Source organism: Equus przewalskii, chromosome X, assembly GCF_037783145.1.
Source record: "Equus przewalskii isolate Varuska chromosome X, EquPr2, whole genome shotgun sequence".
In the NCBI taxonomy this organism is placed as follows: domain Eukaryota; kingdom Metazoa; phylum Chordata; class Mammalia; order Perissodactyla; family Equidae; genus Equus; species Equus przewalskii.
This window is the reverse complement of record NC_091863.1, coordinates 25,239,832-25,261,017: the sequence shown is the minus strand read 5'-3', so window position 1 is coordinate 25,261,017 and position 21,186 is coordinate 25,239,832. Positions and strand designations below refer to the sequence as shown.

At 39.1% G+C, this 21,186-nt stretch overlaps 1 protein-coding gene across 12 annotated transcripts in view; it reads left to right on the top strand.

The window, feature by feature from the left end:
* DMD (dystrophin) overlaps nucleotides 1–21,186 on the top strand; it is a 2,264,041-nt gene that overhangs the window by 2,032,939 nt on the left and 209,916 nt on the right. For all 12 annotated transcript variants that reach the window (XM_070604303.1, XM_070604310.1, XM_070604305.1 and 9 more), the window contains one exon: nucleotides 14,338–14,416. In XM_070604303.1, coding sequence (XP_070460404.1) covers nucleotides 14,338–14,416 — 79 coding nt within the window. The remainder of the gene's footprint in view (nucleotides 1–14,337; nucleotides 14,417–21,186) is intronic.

The following is a 21,186-nucleotide window of genomic DNA, read 5'->3' as shown; positions in this document are numbered from 1 at the left end:
AAAAGGGTACATGGCAGTGTCTGGAGACATTTTTGGTTGTCACAACTTTGAAGGCAGTGCTACTGTTATCCAGTGCGTAGAGGTCAGGGGTCCTGCTAGACATTCTCTAATGCACGGGATCAAACAACGAATTATCCAGGCCAAGATGTCAATAGTGCTGAAGTTGAGAAACCCCGCTCTATAGATAAAGACACATATCTTTTGTGCACATATGTACTGAGAGAGGTCGTGAAAACCTTCTCTCTTTCATAAATTCTTAATAATGAGTTTTTTGTCTTATTTACATCTATCAATACTTGGTATTAAGTTTTCATCCGACTCATTTAACTTTTAGGCCGAAAGGCTAGATAGAATCGGTGAAATATCTAAATCCTGAAGTTTTTAAAAATTATGTTTTTAAGATGAATATTAATTTACATACTATTGAGTATTTAAAGTCCTTAAAGACTTTGCTTTGGGGGCTAGATAAGAATCATCTGCAGTTAGCATATAAATTGCCTTATGAAAATGTTATTTCAAAAGTACTAGTTTGTTTCTGATCTGTTTAAATATCCTTGGCCTGTAGATTTATTTACTCTGGAAGTTTACTCTGATGGATTCTTTCTTTTTTATACGTTACAAAGTTGAATGTCAGTGTCAGCTTGGGTTGAAATATTAAAAGTTCAAAATTAGAGTGAAATCAGTGAAAATTTACTGCGGTGTGCCTTCATATGCAAGAGCATATTTTTCTTTCTGGGATTTCTACTAAAAAATAACACAACAAAAGCAAACTTTTAGCACCACGTATACATTTTGAACCATCTAATAGATGCTTTGCCCTTCAGGGAATTTAGCTCCAGAACTGCTGCTAGGAAAATAAAAAGACTGGTTAATGCCTGAAGGGATAAAAAGATCAGCTAACCAAAAAAAAAAGTTTTCTCCAAGATGTGAAATGCGTGTTCAATCCTAGATCAAGGACTAGATGTTCAAAGTTCTATATATGAGGTTTAACATTACTTTGGAAGAGTCTAGAAGAAAGTTTGTTATCAGTGCGATGAAATCATTTTCAAGTAGGAGCGGTAGTGATACCCACTCTTTACTTGTGCAAAATCCACTATTTTGATCTAAACACAAAATCACTCAGTGCTTTTATATCCAACCATCTATATTCACATAACCATTAAAAAATTAACTATGATACAATGAGGAAAAGACAAGAAAACAAACCATACTAATCACTATTATTTTGAAAGCTCTTTGTAACAAATGTGAGATGGTTTAAAGAAGGAAGGAGGAAGCGGCCCTGCAGCCAAGTGGTTAAGTTTGCATGCTCCACTTCGGGGGCCCAGGGTTTTCCCGGTCCGGATCCTGGGCGAGGACATGGCACCACTCATCAGGCCATGCTGAGGCAGCATCTCACATACCACAACTAGAAGGACCCACAACTGAAAATATATGTACCAGGGAGCTTTGGAGAGAAAAAGGAAAAATAAAATCTTAAAAAAAAAAAAAAAAAAGGAAAGAGACTGATGAATTGTTGCTTACCAAAATAAAAGAAAAAATTGACCATATAAGTGATACTGATATGGGGTCGGCGAGCCGAAGAGTCGAAAGATTCCTTGGACTCTCAAGGTCTGGCAGTAGTGCTCTTTTATTTAGAGAATAGTGTGGAATAGCATGGGGACAGGACCCACGGGCAGGAGGAGCTGCTGCTGCTGCTGCTGCTGCCGCTGCAAACGTGTGTTGAGAGTAGGGCTAAATTTAAGGCATAGGTATGTGAGTTATCTCTTTACAAGACAAAGGAAAGAATATGTAAAAAAAGTTGTTAAAATGGCATCAGGGCAGTGGGGTCTGGTTATTGGGTGGTCCTATAACTTTTAGATAAGAATCAAACCGGATTAAGTAAATGCCAGAAGCCACCACCTTAAATATTATCTTCAGCTAAAGACAAAGGAGGATGTTGGGGGGGGGGGGGGCGGGTCGGTCAGTTACATGAGGTTACCACACAGTAAACAACTTAAGTCCTTGCCTTCCCCATTAAGAGTTTCCAGAGATAAGGCCATCCCCCCTTCCTCCTGGTGCAGAGAGGGAGACACCCCCACAGATGGAGACTTCCTTCACAAATGCAAATATCTCTCATCAAAGGGCAAGTAAATTCCACTCCTCAGAGCCTCCTTCTCATCTGCAGTTTTTAACAGTAACCAGCCTAAAATAATCCTCATCAATACTGTTTGAAATCTCAAGAATCTCTGATTCATTAAGATTATGTCACTAATGGCATGTAAAATGCCTGTCCAAAAAATACTCCTCAGTGGATATGAGATGCTAAGGTCCGTAGACTCTGGGTCTGATCTAGGTCCATGCTGTTCTGTGTCACCCCCTTGCTGAAGCCTCCCCGATTGCTCCGGGCCTCATTGCTTTCTCACTTCTGGAAATTCATAATGCTCTTGTTGATCAGTAACACAGACTAGCATTTAAAGAGTTCCTAGTTTGTCCCATGTGCAGTCTTCTTCCCACAAGACACAAGGTTCTTGAGAGTAGGAATCTCTCATGTTCCACCTTTGCCATCCTCCACAAGATGGACACCAAGTGCAATGTATATAACAGCACTTGAAAACACTTGGGGAATAATTGATTCTTGAGCTCACCTCTCATACTCTCCACTCCAGAGTTGTTTAGGTCCTGCTAAAGGTTAGAAATCACCTAGCTATTCCCAACTGGCCAACTTGAGTACTTATGAGAAAACAGCCAAGCTAGATAAGGAACTTCCCTCAGAGATGTGTCTGCCAAACTCACCCACTCCTATTCTGCTCTGACCCACCTTTTAACACAAATAAGTAACAGCTCCCATTTACTCAGTGCTCTTAAATGCTTTACAAGTCTTACTCATTTTTTAGTAAAATATAGTGTTTCGGTCCAGGCCATAATAGGAATCTTGCTAACCATCAGGATGAATGGTGTGAGGGGCTTTGAAAAGAATTCCCTGCCACCCCGCTCACAATTTTTCCATCATTCTATCCAATCTTTGTTCAACCATTTTTGATTTACTACTTTGGATTATCGTATCAAACTATGCCCCAACACACCAGGGGTTCCTCCTGATTTTCACGTATCTCCTCATCCCCTAGGATAAACCTCTGAGGTTTCCTGGGCCCCTCCTTCTTTCTAGTACCCTTACATTTAACCCATCATATCCTGTCATACCATCTCTTGTTTTGGGGGGTTTTTTCTGGTAGCTTATCCTTTCTTTACTTTCTCCATGCTTCAGTTCATCCTTAAACACCACTCTGACCATGTTATTTATTTAAAAAAATTAATGTAGGATATGAAAATATTCGTAGTAGTCGCCACCAGGCTGTGGAGCAAGGTGGCTAGAAGGACATGGTGAAAGGGACACTCACTTTTTAAGGACATTTTTCGTTCTTCTTGAATTGTGTTATCATGTGAATGTGTTAAAAATAAATAAAATTAAAATTTTAAAGTAATCAGTTACTTAAAAAGTATTTGAATGCCTTCCCATTAACAATTAAATGAAGTCTCTATTCTTAACCCTGACAGACAAATACTGCTCTGGTTTGACTCCAAGCTACATTTCCAGCCTGATGTTCAGCTCTCCTGTTTATACTCCACATCCGGGCCTTTCCTAGTGCCAAAAAAGTTGTTCATGCTGCTCTTGCTGCACAGAATGTTTCTTCTATTTTGGCCCATCAAAATCTTACCCAACTATGAAAGCCCAGCTTAAAAACAACCTTCTTTAATTTGATCTAGATAGTCGGTAACCCCCATAGCGATTGATGCTTCTTTTAGCACTTCTAGCACAGTTCCCAGGAAGAGGAAGGAGCGAGCACCTGGTGAGGGCCAGGAAGTGGACTGTCCAACCATGTGCTTTACAACATCCCATTCTCTGTACAGCAGTTTCCTCACCTGTAAATGGTCATAGGAGAAGTACCTTTGTCATAGGGTTGTTCATTCTTTCAAATATTTAGTTGGATGCCTACTATGAGACAGGCACTGACCTGGATCCTAGGGGTACAGCCGTGAATGAAATAGACCAAGTCCTGCTCTCATCAAGTTTCCTTTCAGATAGGAAAGGCTTAAATGAAATATACCTATAAAGCTCTTAGAAGAGCTCTTGGAACGCAGTAAATGCTCTATAAATGTTAACTATTATTACTGTTGTCACTGTTGTTATTCAATATTTCTATTTACAGATAAGGAAACTAGGGCTCATAGACTATTAGATAAGATGCTGAAGGTCAAATTGCTAGGAAGGGATTCCAACTCAGGTCTTCCTGACCCATAGAACTGATGGCCTTTCCATTACGTCAGTGGCTCCAGAAACAGGCTATATGTCAGAATCATCGGTGGAGCTTTAACCAAAGGACAGATTCTCAAGCCCCAGCCCCAAATGGACTAAGTCAGAAATTCTAGAGATGAGCTAAGAAGCTGTATTCTTAAAAAACTTCCCAGCTAGTTGTGAAGCACTGTCAAATCGGGGGATAACTGCACTACATTAAAATCTTTCCCGTGCTACTTGATTATGCCTGTTTGTAAATATCTAATCCATAAATTCATTGAAGATAGGCTCCTTGTTTTCTTATTTATTTTTTCTCCTTCCTCTCCTAGCAAAGTGCCTTATAAGCACTCAATGAGTATTTGAGTAATTAATTGCTTAATTATTTAATTAAAGTTGCTCTTAAAATGCAAATACAGCTGTGGTACTAGAAGCCTGTTATGAGCTATCATTGATCTTCCTAGGGATATTTATTAATTAGCTAAGAACCTGTCCTTGGGAAGGACAGGCTAAACATCTAGGAATGGAACTAACAAGGCCTCCAAACCAAATGTTAACCACATCATGGCGAGCCTAGGACCCCCGTCTTACCTTGCGCACACTTCATTGACAACTTCAGGTAAAATGCCGAAAATATATTACCAAAAATCAAGAGACTTCTCCCCCACCCCAATTTCATTTCTTTTAAGTTGACACATGTATTTGGCTTGGAAAATAAGGGGAAAATCTCTTTCTTAAAGAAAGAGAAAAACTCCTTTATTCTTGTCACACCACCAACATGGAGTTCACTGCTATATGTTAAGATTATAAAGCAAGATCCCAAAATGCAGGGGCTGATTATTCACAGTAGACATATTAAGTCAAGAACCTTATTTTTTCTCTCTTTGCTAAGGCACAAAGCCTGGGGCTATATGCATTTTTATTACACTTTACTGTCTTGGTTTCAGTTGAGGATTAAAAAGAAAGTCAAGGTACAGTGCACGTATCCTGATGGATTTTAGGATTTCTTGCTTTAGTGGAAGGAAGAATCTCATAAAGTACCTCAGATTATTGCTCAAGGAAGTATACCTACTTCCGTGATGACCTAGAAATTCAATCTTTTGTTTCTTCTATGAAACATCACATTGTATGTTGGAATTTTTTTTTCCCTGTAGTTTTCTGCACTATGTAAAGCCACATTAAAAAAAATAACTTTAGTTTAGACTTGAAGTGAAATATCTAAAGTAGTTCAGGGAGGTCTTATGACTATTTAGGGAGCTTACAAACCTCCTCAGGGTTGGGGTGAGGTGGAGTGAAGAAGGATGGAGGCAGGGGGAGGAGGGGAGGGCTTGGTCTGAAGAGTGTAAAGAAGGCCGAAGGAGAGAGATCTATAGACTGAGAGGGAGTGAATTCAAGTCGGAGTTTTAGCTCCAGTTCTGACAGATCTCCACCGAGAAACAATAGAAGTGTATCGCTCCCTCCTCTTTCCTTTATTAAGACACATGAAGTGTACTTATTGATTGTACTTACACCTTATTTTCTGATATGCAAAGAAGAGAGAAGGGCTGACTGTTGTAGGATTTGGAAGTACAGTGGATGAGATCTTCCGGTGTATTGATTTGGAAAGAATGGCCTGATCCTGGTTTGGCAGCTCTGCGTCAGTGAGAGAAAAGAAAGGCGCTTTTCAGTGGCTGGGAGGAGAGCTGGGAACTGAAACAGGGGCTCGTGGCAGACAAGGTTCTTTGATATGTGTTCAGATTGACTGTGAAGGGAGTCAAGGTCAGGAAGCTTTGCAAACGCTGCAAGGATAGTGTGGGATTTAAGGAGCGCTGACTTCCTTCGTTAAAGATGGTGGCGTGCATACTTCAGCAATTTCTCCCTCCCCACCGTCATTACAAAGGTGATTAGTAGAACAAGCTGAAAAGCTACAAGTATATTATTACCCAAAATATAAAGTTTTCACCATTGAGACAAAGAATGTTTGATTTCTGGCGCTTTACTGTTTTTCATTTATCTTCAAGATTTCAACCTACTTCAGTCATCTTTTAGTATGAATTTGCCAACTGCTATATATGTTGTCTTTTTTTTTTTTTTTTTCAGATGATACCAGTTCTATTTTATCCCCTTGGTAATTATTTCAAATTGCCACTTCTGGTCCTTGGGAACACTCCTGTGTTCTAATACCAGGAGGCATAATTATGTAATTACCATGTGAGCATTATGCTACTTATGGCCCGAAGTGCCCCTAGAAAGGAATGCTCCAATGGCCTCGGAAAATTTTTGTGAGAGTGATATCTTCCAAATGCGGAATAAATAAAGCTGGAGAGTAAATAGCCGGAGCTGTACTGTGCATGGTTTAATATAATGATGTTGCAAGGTGGGAGCCACTTGACTTCAGTTCCTGCTGCAAATCCTGAGACACATTAGGAAAGCTTTTAAAAGGGAACCTATTTTTTTAAGATAAAATCTGCATCAAGTGACATCATCCAAACAGAGTAATTCAACTTTTCTCTTATCTCTTTGAGACAAAAAGAAAAGCAGAAGAAATGCTTGCTGGGATCTCTTCTGTTTGCATCACGTTTTTTCCTAGCAGTCTGTGGATGTAACAAAAAGGAAAGATTTTGACAAATGAAACAGGATGGGAGGTTGATTGCTGCTTTTCTAAATTAAAATTAATGATACCCTTAAGGTACTTGGGTCTATGAAGTCAACTTAATGTTGATATAACCTGACTTCATTTTCACAGAATGAGGCCGTTGCATGAGCATGAAAACCAATAAACAAACTTCCAAGGTGCATTTTAGAAATCGTGAGGTGGAAGCTGAAGGCTTAATGATGGACAAAGGACTTGCTGTTTGTCCTCCTTGCTTTCCGGTTGATGGAAGAGTCCGTCAGCGTCAGAGGAATAATGTTCCTGGAGAAGCACAGAGCTGGCTCTTGGCTAGGGCTCCTGGTCACATCATGCCTCACCTGTCTGGCAGGGCTGCACAGCTACTTCATTTTAGGCTCCATCTGTTTGCCTCAGCAGAGTGTGCGCTCTTCTGGTAGGCTGTGCAGAACATAATTGGGGAGGGCAGGTGGGAGGTGGAGGAGAGAGGAAAGGGAAAAGAGGGGATAAGAAAAGGAACCAGAGATTAAGAAAGAGGGGAGTCAGCACAGAAATATAAAAGGAAAGGGAAAAAAAGCTATGAGAGAGGAACATAGAAAGAGGTGGATTAATGATGGTTTCAGATGGCACACATTAGCATCCATGCCATGAATCATGAAAACTCAACTAAGAATCATACTCCTACTCAAAGCGAGCACTGTGTTAGCAATGGCTGCTTTCCTGTGATCTATCCCGAAGTCAAAGGCAAGAAACTCTGTTTAACTCATAAGTGTCTCAATGTCAAGAAAACACATCAATAAATTCAAGGAAAAAAGAATTCAGCCAATCGTTGCATTCAGCAAGCTCCGGTTTTTTTGCCGTAGAGCTGTGCCTATCACAAGCCCTCATTCCAACCCTTATCTCAGACCATGTTTTTTAGTCACAACTCTAAAGAAGTCAGAATTAGAAGAATAATGGATTTTAACTGAAAAAGATTACAGTTAGTTAAAAGGATTTGAACTGAAACTGTAATAAATCTCAGGAGACTTTCCAGGATAGTGTTTGGGCATGTATTTATGAGTGTTACAAGTAAGGATTTGGAAGTGAGAATGAATTAGGAAGGCCTCCCCCAAGACAGACTATGCATCCAGAAAACTGTACAGACGGCAACATTTCAGGACAAAAACTCCTGAATAGGCTGTAGAGAGTCATTTGGGTACATGTGTGTTGTTTATTCACTAGCATCACAGCATAAAGAGAGGTGTTTTTTTGATGGGCTCATTAGTGTAGGTGTGAAGTCTGGTTCTTACATGCCCCTGGATATTTGTCAAGGGTCTAGACGAACTGAGAGCCAGAAAATTGAAATATACGTGCCCAGTTACATCTTTTCCCGAGACTGGAGTAAACACAATTTATGTATGTAGAGCCAGTAAGAACACTTGGACACTGGGAAGAAATCATGTTGTCTAGCGATGTATTTCCACATCAAGAGGGACTCCTTGGCTCTCCTAAACCTCCAGTGAAGATAAAAACTTAAAAGTAATTAACAGGTCAAAAAAAAAAAATATGGAAGCCCTGGAGAATTTCAAACAAAGTTAAGGAGCCGGCCCCATGGCGTAGTGGTTAAGTTCGGCAGCTCCGCAATGGCACCCCAGGTTTATGGATTCGGATCCTGGGTACAAACCTACACAGCTCATCAGCCATGCTGTGGCAGTGACCCACATACAAAATAGAGGAAGATTGGCACAGATTTTAGCTCAGGGCAAATCTTCCTCAGCAAAAATAAAAAATAAAACAAAGTTAAGTTCATTTCACAATATATACAAATATCAAATCACTATGTTGTACACCTGAAACTGTTACAATGTTATATGTCAATTATACCTCAATTAAAACATAAAAATAAAACAAAGTTAAGTAACAAACATTTGCATGTAGATAAATTTACTTGAAATCATTTGTAAGAGCCACATGTTGCTATCTGTCCTTTTTCTTTCTTCTCTTTTTGGCTTATTTGAAGCAATCTTGAAGAAAAAATTAAAGATATCCTTCAAAATATACGGAGGAATGGACTGAGCTTTGGGAAACAGTCTCAGCTAGGAATGGTGTGTTATCATTAATTTAGTTGAACGATTTATGATTTAGTGCTCATTCAGTATCCCCAAAATTGCACTTTCTGTTCTACCATAATCATACTTAGCGTAGTGCCTAACAGATAGCAAGAACTCAAAAAGTCTTTTCATTCGTCCATTTATCAAATATTCATTGAGCGTCTCTTATGTGTTAGGCACTGTGCTAAACTATGGATGAGACAGACAAGGTTCCTATCTTCGCGGACAAGGAACTTGCGTTCTAGTAAATATCTTTTGAATGAAAGTGAAGACATTTCTTAATGGTGTGAAAGAAAGGAAGTCTCTGCGAACAGTACACTGCCTGCAGAACTCATCTGAAATAAGAAAGCGAAGGAGAATAATATATAGTCCTCATAGCTATCAAATGTTATTGTTTAAAATGTAAAGCAATTATAGAGGAGATTTGGGCTCTTGATTCCTCGTACAAATTATCGCTTTAAAATTTTTTTTTAATCCAGTATTGTGGGCACCATGAATCTCAATGGTTTTCTTCTTTCTGTTTTTAACTTTGATCATCAAAAAGGAAGGAAGAAAGGAAAGGAGGGAGGGAGGAGGGTCTTTTCAAAAACTTGTGTTGCGGGGCTGGCCTGGTGGCGCAGCGGTTAAGTGTACACGTTCTGCTTTGCTGGCCCAGGGTTCACCGGTTTGGATCCCAAGTGTGGACGTGGCACCACTTGGCAAGCCATGCTGTGGTAGGCGTCCCACATATAAAGCAGAGGAAGCTGGGCCCAGATGTTAGCTCAGGGCTAGTCTTCCTCAGGAAAAAGAGGAGGATTGGCAGCAGATGTTAGCTCAGGGCTAATCTTCCTCAAAAAAAAAAAAACAAACTTGTGTTGGGAATCTGGAAAGAGAAATTCTTCATTCACAATATAGTTGTTATGGTGAAGATCCTTGAATCAACCATACATTGATTCACTCAGCTCATGTTAAGTTGAGCACCTGCTATATGCCAGGTCCGTGCTAGTCACCGGGGATAGAGCAGGGAAAGAAAGATGTCCCCCTGTCCTCGCGGCACATATGAAAAAAAGAGACCTTTTTTCTCCTCTGTCATGCTTTTACTGAAGAATTGCTGCAGACTAGATTATAAGTGCTCATGGAGCAGATGGCAGTTTTCTGCCCATCTGGGATAGTTTTAAAGAATAGACCCTCGTGTATCAATAGATAAGGTTTCTTCCAGTTCTAAGCTTTCCTGATCTATGATCTAATAGTAGAAACAGGATGTATACTTCCAAAAAGATGTTATACTTGTATTACTTTTTATAAAAGGAAACAGAGGTATCACCTATTAATTCAGAGGAAATTGTGTTCTTCCTGTCTCTTTAAATAATTCCATTTAAACTCCTTTGGCTCTTCCTACTTTGCTCCCCTTCTAGTGCTCAATCCTACCCCATTTATTCTCACTTCCCTTTTCTTCCTTTAATGACTGAAACAAATTGCTCATCTCTGACTGGCTGTACATGACCTCCCCAGTTAAAGATTTCACTGTTAGGTCAAATTCGTCAGGTTCCAAAGGGATTCATATATCCGTATGCTATCCTCCCCATTCTAATTTCCATATTTCCATCAGCAATATCTTCGTTTTCCCAGTCTTCCACACTGGAAATCCAGAAATTCTATCTGCTTCTTCAAAAATTAAGCTCCAAAACCAAAATTAATTCTTCCTTCTTTCAAAAGACCTCCTCATCTGTGCTTTCTTTCCCATTCCAGGCAACACAGTCTTCATTCCAACGCATATCACTCAAGCCTAGTCAATGGCGACAGCCTCTCTCTGGTCTCAGCCTCCAGGTCCCTTTTGAATCTGTTTAACGCCACATTGACAGACTCATCTCCCTAAACTTCAGCTTTCCTCTCAAAGCTTGAGTCATCTCGCACAAGTCTTTAGTGGATCCCTTGGCCTTCTCGTAAATCTTGAGCCTCAGAGTCTGGAATGCCTTGTTTTGCACCATCTGCTTCCAACATCCCTGGCTGACTATCTCGCTGCCATCTTCAACACCAATGTTGTGCTGCCTCAGGCCTTTCCTCAACTTGTCTCTACTCCTCACCTCCCACCTCCGAAGATCAGAGACTAGAGCATTTATTTCTTGCATGTCATTTTCAGTATTAACATATAAAGTGAACAAATGATTAACCAAGGAAAGAACTAATTGTGCCAGAAGGCAAGGTACTGGTACCATTTCTGGCTTTTGCTTCCTAGTTTGTGTATAGTACTTTATATTGGTTAAAAACACAGCCATTTAGGAAGGTCTAATACACAGAGGCTATTGTTTCAAGTTGATCAAATTTCCTTTCCTTGCCTAATTGCTCGCAGAATGAACTGCCTTGTTCTTAAGTGGCTACAGTTTGTGAAGATCCTGTGTGCCTTCAAGTTTTTCTCTTTCTTAAAACTATTTCTTTGTTTATTCAATTGTGCATTCAATCCATGCAATACTCTTCTCCAAAGATAATTTGTGAAAAGAAATATTTTATGCTTAATTCTGTAGTTATTTTAAGACTATTTCCTGAATTTTTCATTTCATTGCATGATATGTTTTTAATTTCTGTCTCACTCTCAGGCATTTTCTTAAATCTGAGTTATAATGATGGGAATTGAACTTTTATCTCATTTTAAATTCTTGCCAATATTGATGTACGCTGGAAACTACCACTGGAGTCCTCCTTGTATAAGAAGGAAGCAACCTTCAGATATCAGGGGCCTATAATGGACTCAGATGTTGCATCCACGTGGTCCCTATGAAGCTACTGACATTGCCAGAGGACATGGCCTGTGGCACAGTCATGCTCCTTCACTGTTTGTGTCTTATGTTTGCATTTCTTTCTCAGTACCTGAAAAGACTTCTGGTTGGTCCCCTCTCCCATATGGTCTCCTTGTCCCCTCCTCCCCACCCCCAAACCTTCACATTCATCCCTTGATTAATTTGTTCACAAAATGACCCATTCTGCATTTGGAAATAATTATGTATTCCAGACATTCATTTGCATGTGTCTTCTACAACCTTTGTCTGTAATCTTATGGCATCACATTCTTCAAGACCAGGAATTAACCTTGTATTGGATCATAAAATATACTGATGACTGAAGTCACATAGATATGTACACTAGGTTTGGTCTGCTTTCAATAAATTAATTGATTCACAAATAAAGAAATTAAAAGGCCAACTGCTTATTAAATATTTATAGAATACTTTGTTTTTCAACCTTAATCTCTTGGATAGCAGTTAAGAGTAAGATCCAGACTCAATGAGTTTAAATCCTGGCTCTGCCAGTTTACTACTTAAGTTTAGGCAAGTTTTGAGTTGGTTTTTTTTTTTTAAGCTCTCATCCTTCAGTTTCTACATCAATGAATTGGGGAGATAATATTACTTCTTACCACAGAGTTATTGTGAAGATTCAGTAGGTTAGTTCATATTGTCATGCACAGAGTGCTTAATAAATATTAGCCATTTTTGTATTTTATGTGGTGCCTTGCACATTATAACCTATTCCTCTCCATTTATTAACTGTAATAGCAACTATAACAGTAGCTGCTAACATTTATTGAGCAATTATTGTGTGACAGAAACTATGCTAAACACTTCACGTGTATTATCTTAATTCCACACAAGAACTCTACAAGGTAGGACATATCGTTGTCCCATTTTAGTGACAAGGAAAGTTAAGATTAGAATAATTTATCCAGCGATGCACAGTCAGTGTCAGTGGGCATTCTTGTTTGTTCTCCTATATCCATCATCTCTCTCTCTCTCTCTCATTCTCACTCACTCACACACACACATATTTATTCCTTGGTTTGGTCAACTAGTCATTAAACAAGTATTTGCTACCACTTACTATGTGTAGGGCTCAGTGCATCCTGCCAGAGAAGGTGGGAGAGGAGAGAGAAGCAAGGAATGGTCCCTGCCATCAAAGAGTTTACAGTCCCTTGCAGGAGATACTCACGTCTGTATAACTAAAACAGATGATATGATAGAAGTGCCCCAAGTATCAACCATGTGCTGTGAGAATGCTGAGGAAGCAATCGCTTCTAACCCAGGGGATCAGAAAATAAGCATATAAACATATAACAGCCTTGACCTGGGAAAGAAGGGAAATGAGAGCGTTCCAGAGAGAAGAGCAGCGTGAACAAGTCACTCAAGTGTTATATTGGATGGAATATCACAGGACAGGGAGGTAGAGTTTGGCTGCGAGTGCAGGATCATAAGGTTGGGAAGGTCAGTTTGGAATGTTCCTCATGATTTTGTGTGCATAACAATGAAGCAAATGCTGCCGTTTTTGGAAGTCTACTTGGTTTTCCAAATATTTGGTCCAAACAAAGATGGGCAAGGCTAGGGAAAAGGTGTAAAAAGAAGATTGTTCTGAATCTGTGCTAGATTAATATGGGAACGTCAGAGTTGGTCGCAGCCAACTTTTCAGATGAGTTTAAGATCTGTTTTACCTCTCGGGAATGATCCACACCACAGATGTGAACCTTCTTGAGCTCCGATGGCTCTGGGCAAGCGCCAACCAACCCATGGTTTAGCATGAGCTATTCAGAACCGAATTAAGATCCAGAGTTATGGAGCTATGATACCACTAATATCTGGTTGGCAAAATGCTAGATGACAGAGTTTACCATTTTACCCATAAAATTCTGCTCTTTTTTCCCCACCCGGAATGGAATTCACTAAGCTATCAGGATCCTGTGTCAATATATTATAGAAAAACCCAATAGGAAAAAAAGAATGGTAATTTTTACTCCATGCCACCTATAGATATACTTCTAAGTCTACTAAAAACTGAAATCTGCAAAGTTCTTTCCACTCACTGACTACCCTGTAATTACCCGAAATTTAAGCCTGGCTCCACTTCTTCGGTACTTCAGTATTAATCAACTGTTGATTACTTATTCATTATCAATATTATCACTCAGTGATCCATTAATTATCAACGAATATTATTCCAAAAAACATTAGTCAGAAACAATAGACTAGCTAAGATAGAACATTTGCCAATTCGGAGATCCTTTAGTCATCGAGTATAATAGCAAATGGCAGCCTCCCTGACCTTTTCATGAAAGGCTTCGAGTTTGCGTTTTTGATGGCACTAATTGGAGCGTAGTTGGTTTGTGGCTACCAATGAGTAGAGTAAAAAAACTCTCATTGTAACATTGTCAAGAGAGCAAATCTTTTTTGTTTGGCCTTGCTTTGATAACAATGAGTCTCAGAGGCCATATACGGTAAGCGGATATTAAAACCAGGGTTATAAATTGTTGCGTTCGTTCGTGTTCCAGCCTTAGATGCCCAGAAGATCTTACCGAAAAGGATACATTGTTTTAATTGCTCCTCATTATATATGATGAGAGAACATCACTTCTCTCCTCTTCCTCCCAGGTGGCCGTTGAGGACCGCATCAGGCAGCTGCATGAAGCCCACAGGGACTTTGGCCCAGCGTCCCAGCACTTCCTTTCCAGTAAGTCATTGTCAGCTTGCGTGGCTGAACCTCTTCATTGCATCCTGGTAGCTAAGAATTAAGAGTTGGGCTACAATCATCTCTGCCAATGCACTGGAGGCATAAATCATCCTGAAGTATGACTTGGTGGGTGAATTCGGCAGGTTAGGAAGGGGAGGACCAAGTAGACCATTTTGTCCAGTCTTCGGCTAATGCATAATTGTTTCCTGCAAGGCATTCTCGAGGGCTGGCTTTAGTAATATTTTTGAGTCTTTAGTTCTGCTTATAGCAGGTCATCTCATAAAGCTGATAATTATGATATCATATAATTATGATATGATAATTCAGTGTGTATTACTGTGACTCTATAATTCCTTATCTCTGTATAATTCGTTAAATACACCCTGCCTTCAAGTTGGAGCCTCATCCCGTTGTATTTCCTTTCTTTTTTTTTTTTAATTTTGATTATTATTATTTTTTTAAAGATTTTATTTTTTCCTTTTTCTCCCCAAAGCCCCCCGGTACATAGTTGTATATTCTTAGTTGTGGGTCCTTCTAGTTGTGGCATGTGGGACGCTGCCTCAGCGTGGCTCGATGAGCAGTGCCATGTCCCCACCCAGGATTCGAACTGACGAAACACTGGGCCGCCTGCAGCAGAGCACCAGAACTTAACCACTCGGCCACGGCGCCAGCCCCTGTATTTCCTTTCTTAGGTATTCTTTCCCTCTTTTATCCTTGACCTCTATTCATTGTTTTTATGCCATTTTACAATTTTATTAATTATATTTTATAATTATCTTACTTATATAAATATTAATAAATATCATATATTTTTAATTAAATATATTTTAATCATTAATGCTAGGAGGAACAGCCTCAGTTAACTGAAAGTTCAATGTTGGAACATCCTGTTAATATAACAATGCATCTTAAATTGTCAAGCTCCTGTTTTCCTCTGATTAATATTGTTAATTTATACCACTCTTTCATTGATTACAAAAGTATATAGGTTGAGGTTTTTTGCCATTTAAAAAGCCACACGTCTATCACATGGAGTTAACATTTTGGTGTATTTCCTTCTGGTCAGACATGAGTATGTATTGAAAGTTTAACCATCATTTTAAGACAATTACTTTGTGTCTGGCGATGTTACGAACATGAACTAATTTAATCCTTATAGCAACCTATAAGGTAGATACCGTTATTATACCCATTTTAAAGATGAGGAAATTGAGGCACACAGTCACACAATGAGTGGATGACAGAGCCAGTATACAAACCCAAGAAGTAGGTTCCAGAGTTTGGGTTTTTAACCACCACACTGGACTGTCTTTTACTTCATTTGTATATTTTATGAAGAAGAAGTAATTCTATACGACCTCCCTTCATTCTTCTCCCTTCTATTAGTGCCACTTCCTAGTCTTTTTCTTTGTTTTCCATTTTCCATAGGTTAATAAAATGATCCGTGCTCACAAACATTTTAAAGAATTTGATTAGATGCTTTCATGTGTGTCTCCATTTGACCGTTGTCTTTTAGAACAAAAATTCTCAGAAGGTGGTGGTCCTGTCTTTGAGTTCTATGTTGATAATGTATTAAGTAAGAACTTGTCTTATTTTCTTGATTGGGTCCAACTTTACTATCTACATATGGTTGTTGTTTGGACAGTATCACTCACGCTTAGGAGGTGCCAAGATAAGAGGGGCAAGTGAAAGCAGTGGATGTGGTTGAGTGGGATTGGGGCTTTTAGGAATGGTTCTAGAACAATTATAAAGGCTGTAGATTTTGTCGTCTGTATTTTTCCAAATCTCTGGTCTGCTTAAGTGGCCTTAGTGGCAGCCATTCTATTCGATTTGATTGAGATTAAATGTGATAACATACTTGTAAGTGACTGATAAACCGTAAATAAAAATATTACTATTATGAATATTAATTACTCCTCAGGCGCCATATATATTCATCCATCCTTTATTCTGTCTGCGTGCCCCGCCCGAATTCGCATGTCTTCCTCATTAAAACCCGTTCTCAGAAAATGATGTGTTATACTCATTTAACCCGGACGACAGGTAAAGTTTAATGTGTACTTCTCCTGGGTTATTTGCATTTTAAGAGGGTGAAAAGCCGTAAGCCTGAGGAATGGCTCTCTGGCGGTAGAACATCAGCCATCATCTCTGAGCGGTGCGGGAAGAACTTTGAGGGGCCGGGTGGATTGTCCTCACACCTTTCAAACCGTATCGCACCGGTGCCCACTTCCAGAAAGGTCAGGCCCGTAGACACAGATACTCAGAAAGACACTGATTTACCTGACTAGACGGAGCCAGCCCCAGAAGTCGCCAATTTCTTAGATACTCATTTGGAATATCAATATACGCTTAGGAGCTTTGTTTGTGGATATCAAAAAGAAAAGCAATTTGGTTTAAGGGATATTTGAGAAATCGGACAGTGAGACTAAATACTAAATAACGATTGTTTCTCTGTGTTGTCCTTTTCTAAATTACAGAGGTAATGTATACCCCTCAAGGAAATTTTGGAAGGCAGAGAGTACAAATAGGAAAAGAAAAGTTATCTATTATCCCACTACGCAGAGATAATGACTATGAAAATGTGGTTTATACACCTTCTGTCCTTCTCTCAGGGGTGGGGCTGTGTGTGTGTGTGTGTGTGTGTGAATTCAGATTCTTTTATTCTTTTAAACCAAACAGGGATAAAAACATGTTTACGGTTTTATGATCTGCTTTTTTCCCTTAGAACTGTAATAAAGATGTTTTCATGTGTTTAACTATTCTTCTACAGAGTAATTTTTTTTTAAAGATTTTATTTTTCTCCCCAAAGCCCCCCGGTACATAATATACATAGTATATTCTTCGTTGTGGGTCCTTCTAGTCGTGGCATGTGGGACGCCGCCTCAGCGTGGCTCGATGAGCGGTGCCCTGTCTGCGCCCAGGACTCGAACCGACGAAACACTGGGCCACCTGCAGTGGAGCGCGTGAACTTAATCACTTGGCCACGGGGCCAGCCCCAGAGTAATTTTTTTTAAATGGCTAGGTAGTATTCCCTTCTGTGGCCGTACCAAGTCAATTCACCAAGACAATTCTGAATCACTCAATATTAAAGTTATCTCAAATTTTTTGCTATTATGTCCAACATTATCACTAATATCCTCTGTACACCTTTATAAACATTTCAGATTCTTTCTACAAGATAAATGCCTAAAAATGAAAATGCTGTGTTAAAGGATGTTTACGTTTGTAAGGCTTTTGATATGCATGGCAAACTGACCTCTAGAAAGTTACACCAGAAACTGGGGTTGCCATCAAAACCGTATTTGAGGCAGGGCATCTCTGAAGTCACTTATGTTCTGTAAAGGAAAAGCAGCTTCTCCCCTCAAACAGATAAAAATGTTTGGAAAAAATAGCACTAAGGTCATATTAAATGAGTTTGAATTGATAGATGTCAGTGATCTGCTTCCCGGTTTCCAGGAACAACAATAGGTTGATTTCTGAGCCTTAGAAATTACAAAGAGTGCTGGCCCCTAGGCAGAGTGGTTAAGTTCGTGCGCTCTGCTGCAGGCGGCCCAGTGTTTCGTTGGTTCGAATCCTGGGCACGGACATGGCACTACTCATCAAACCACGCTGAGGCAGCGTCCCACATACCACAACTAGAAGGACCCACAACGAAGAATATACAACTATGTACTGGGGGGCTTTGGGGAGAAAAAGGAAAAAAAAATTTAAAAATCTTTAAAAAAAAAAAGAAATTACAAAGAAAAGCAAAATAAGGATGAGCTACTGACGCCCCCCAAAACATGCCCACTGTCTCTGTCTCTCTCTTCGTCTTATTTTCTCTCCCTCTCCCCCTCCTCCCCCCCTTCTCCCCCCGCCACACCCTTTTGAAAATTACATTACCAGCTGTCTTTGTTTTTTATCAGTAGAGAGAGGCAGCCTTTTAGTAAAGAAAAGTATTCACTGTTTCTTCTTGGTGGCCCAATCTCTACTCGTTAAAGAAGTTGTTTCTTTTATCTCAGATCTGAGAGAAAATGAGAAGAGAAAAATATTGTAAAATATGACCCTCATCCATGGATAGACACTAGCTTGCCTTTAATTCTAGCTTTAATATTCTACTGCTTCTAATTGACTTCTGCAACTTAAACCAAGAAAAAGGAGAAATTCTAGTAGTGTGATTTTTCAAAATTACATGTATATAATTATTTAAAATCACACTGTTAGTATTTATACATATTATGCATTATATAAAAAGTTGGTAAGTAGAATGTCAGTTTCTTCATCTGTCACGATCAAGAAAGTACTGTAGGATTCATGGGCTAGTAGTCTGAACACTGTCGATCTTGTGTTATTTTCAAGAATTTAAGACCTTTTAAAGAAAAAGAATTTAAGATCTTTTTTTCTGGTGGGTTTCTCAATTCTCTGGGCTTCTGTCCTAAATTTTACTTTTCTCACCAAGAAGGATAACTGTGTATTTGGGTAGAGGTAGAAAGCTTTCTATGACAGTAAAAAGAACTTATAGTTGTCTTAATATTTTACAAGTTCTAGAATTCCCTGAAGGAGCGTTTTCCCAGCCGAGTTCCTTGGACCATTAATGTTCTGTATGATGTTAATAACTCTTTCTTGAAAAATAGTTCAGGGGTCAGTAAGACTGGAAAAACACTAGGTTATAAAGATAAGCAAGTTTCTTGCCTGTTGGAATTCTCGGAGCCTTTAAAATGCATTGAAACTCTAAGAGGAGGGTACAATCAGGAGCTCTTCTCCATGCTTACGTGACTGTGGAAGCCTTTTTCAGGTACATCAATTAAGTTCTCGCTAAATATGCCGTGGAACATAGGATGGGAATCTTTGCCCTAAAGTAGTATTTGCCAGATGGTTTTAATGACAAGAACTTTCTGCCGAAGGTAGTAAAAACACGATCTAATCAAAAAGAAAATGAGTATTTGTAAGGTAAAAGGGTCAACTCTCTCTTTCTTGAGGTTCTCGGCCCCCACCCCCACACCAGGAGTCCCCTTATGCTGTGGAATTTTCTAACTGGAAAGAAACTTCGAGAATATCTGTATGAGTTGTTTTCAAACTTCTCATTAGTGAATCCTGAAATCAGTTTAATGACTTGCCACCAGTTTTTTAATAGAACGGAGTGGAACAGATTAGAAAATATCAGAATACGTTGCACAAGCAAGGTTAAGTATTGTTTTTACACTTTGGTTTCAGTTAGGAGTGTGTGTGTGTGTGTACTATGTCACAATGTAAAATGTTTTCCTTCTGTGGGTTGCAGTCAAAAAGCCTTGAGAGACACTGAAATACTCCAGCTCTACTCTTATTTTACAGATGACAAAATAGGTGCAGAAAGATCAAATGACATAACCAAGGTCACACAGATGTTTATAATAGATCTGGAATTGGAACTCAGTTTCTGGACTTCCAAGCCATACCTCACACTGCCTTACTCATTAAGAACAAGCACCCAGGCCAGTGACTGTCTAGTCAGCTAATATTACCACCGATTTTTCTCTTTACTATTCCTCTTGGTCTGGGCCCTACTAAGTTGGCTTACAGAGTCTGAATTTTTCTCTCGACACCTCTGGACCAAGTGTCGTCTCACCCATGGTTTGGGGTATTGGTTAAGAGTACAGGCTCTGCAACTAGACTGACTAGGTTCAAATACTGGCTCAGCTACTTAATCTCTTGATCTGTTATCTGTAAAGTGGGGATAACAGTAATATACTTCATCAAATTTAAGACATACTTTTCCTTCCATGTTTTAACAGCTCTGAAATCAGACAGCACCTTATGTCCGATGGGGTTTTGAATTCAATGAAATATGGTAATATTATCTCATGGGGTTATAGTGAAGATCAAATAGTTAATATTTGTAAAGCCCTTAGAACAGCACTTAGCACATAGTAAGTGCTATACAAGTGTTTGCTATTAGCATGAGTATTACAATCCTTACTACTATCAACTTGATAGCATGAGTTAGCATCTGCCTGTTAGAGTCAGACTAGACATGGAAGTATCATTCATTCTCTTGCATTTAATTCTCAGCGTTAGTAGTTCCTCTACTTTCCAAAGATGTTTTTCATGGGTCTAATCTGAAAGTGCAGTGCTTTGCATATTATGAGAGCTCAGTAGTTATTTGTGTAACTGATGCACAGATGAGTAATCAATGATTAGACCCTAATCTCTATAAGGACAGGATGGTGTTAGTCTCATTGACAGTTATAGTCTCCAGTACCTAACAAGGTATCTGGCCTTGATAGATGTTCAAGGAAGTCATTTATCAGAATGAAGTATGTCTTATACCCCCCAAAAAGAAGAGGTGAATTTCCTCCTGACATTGATAATACACAGGGGCATGAAATTTAGCATAGTGACTATCACATAGTAGACACTCAATAAATAATGTAACCTTTTATGTTGCCTCTCAGCAAGGACTAATAGCATTCATAACTTTACATGGTCCTTTTTACAAAAGTCTACTGTGCCGTATAATATATTAAGGGAAAAAGCTGACTTCAAAATTACAGCACGATCACAACTATATAAGAAAATAAAATCGAAACAACAGAAAGGAACACACAAAGAAATAAAATTTAAAAAATACATTAAAACACAAACAGCTACTGTATTTTTGTTTCTTTTGACTTTTGCAGATTTTTTACAATAAGCATGTATTACGTTTGTAATGGAAAAAAACAATAAAGGTAAAATTTTTTATCGCTGGCTTTTAACCCGTTGACCTCTTGCAGTATTAAACTCTATTGATGGCTATGAACCCCTATAAGATG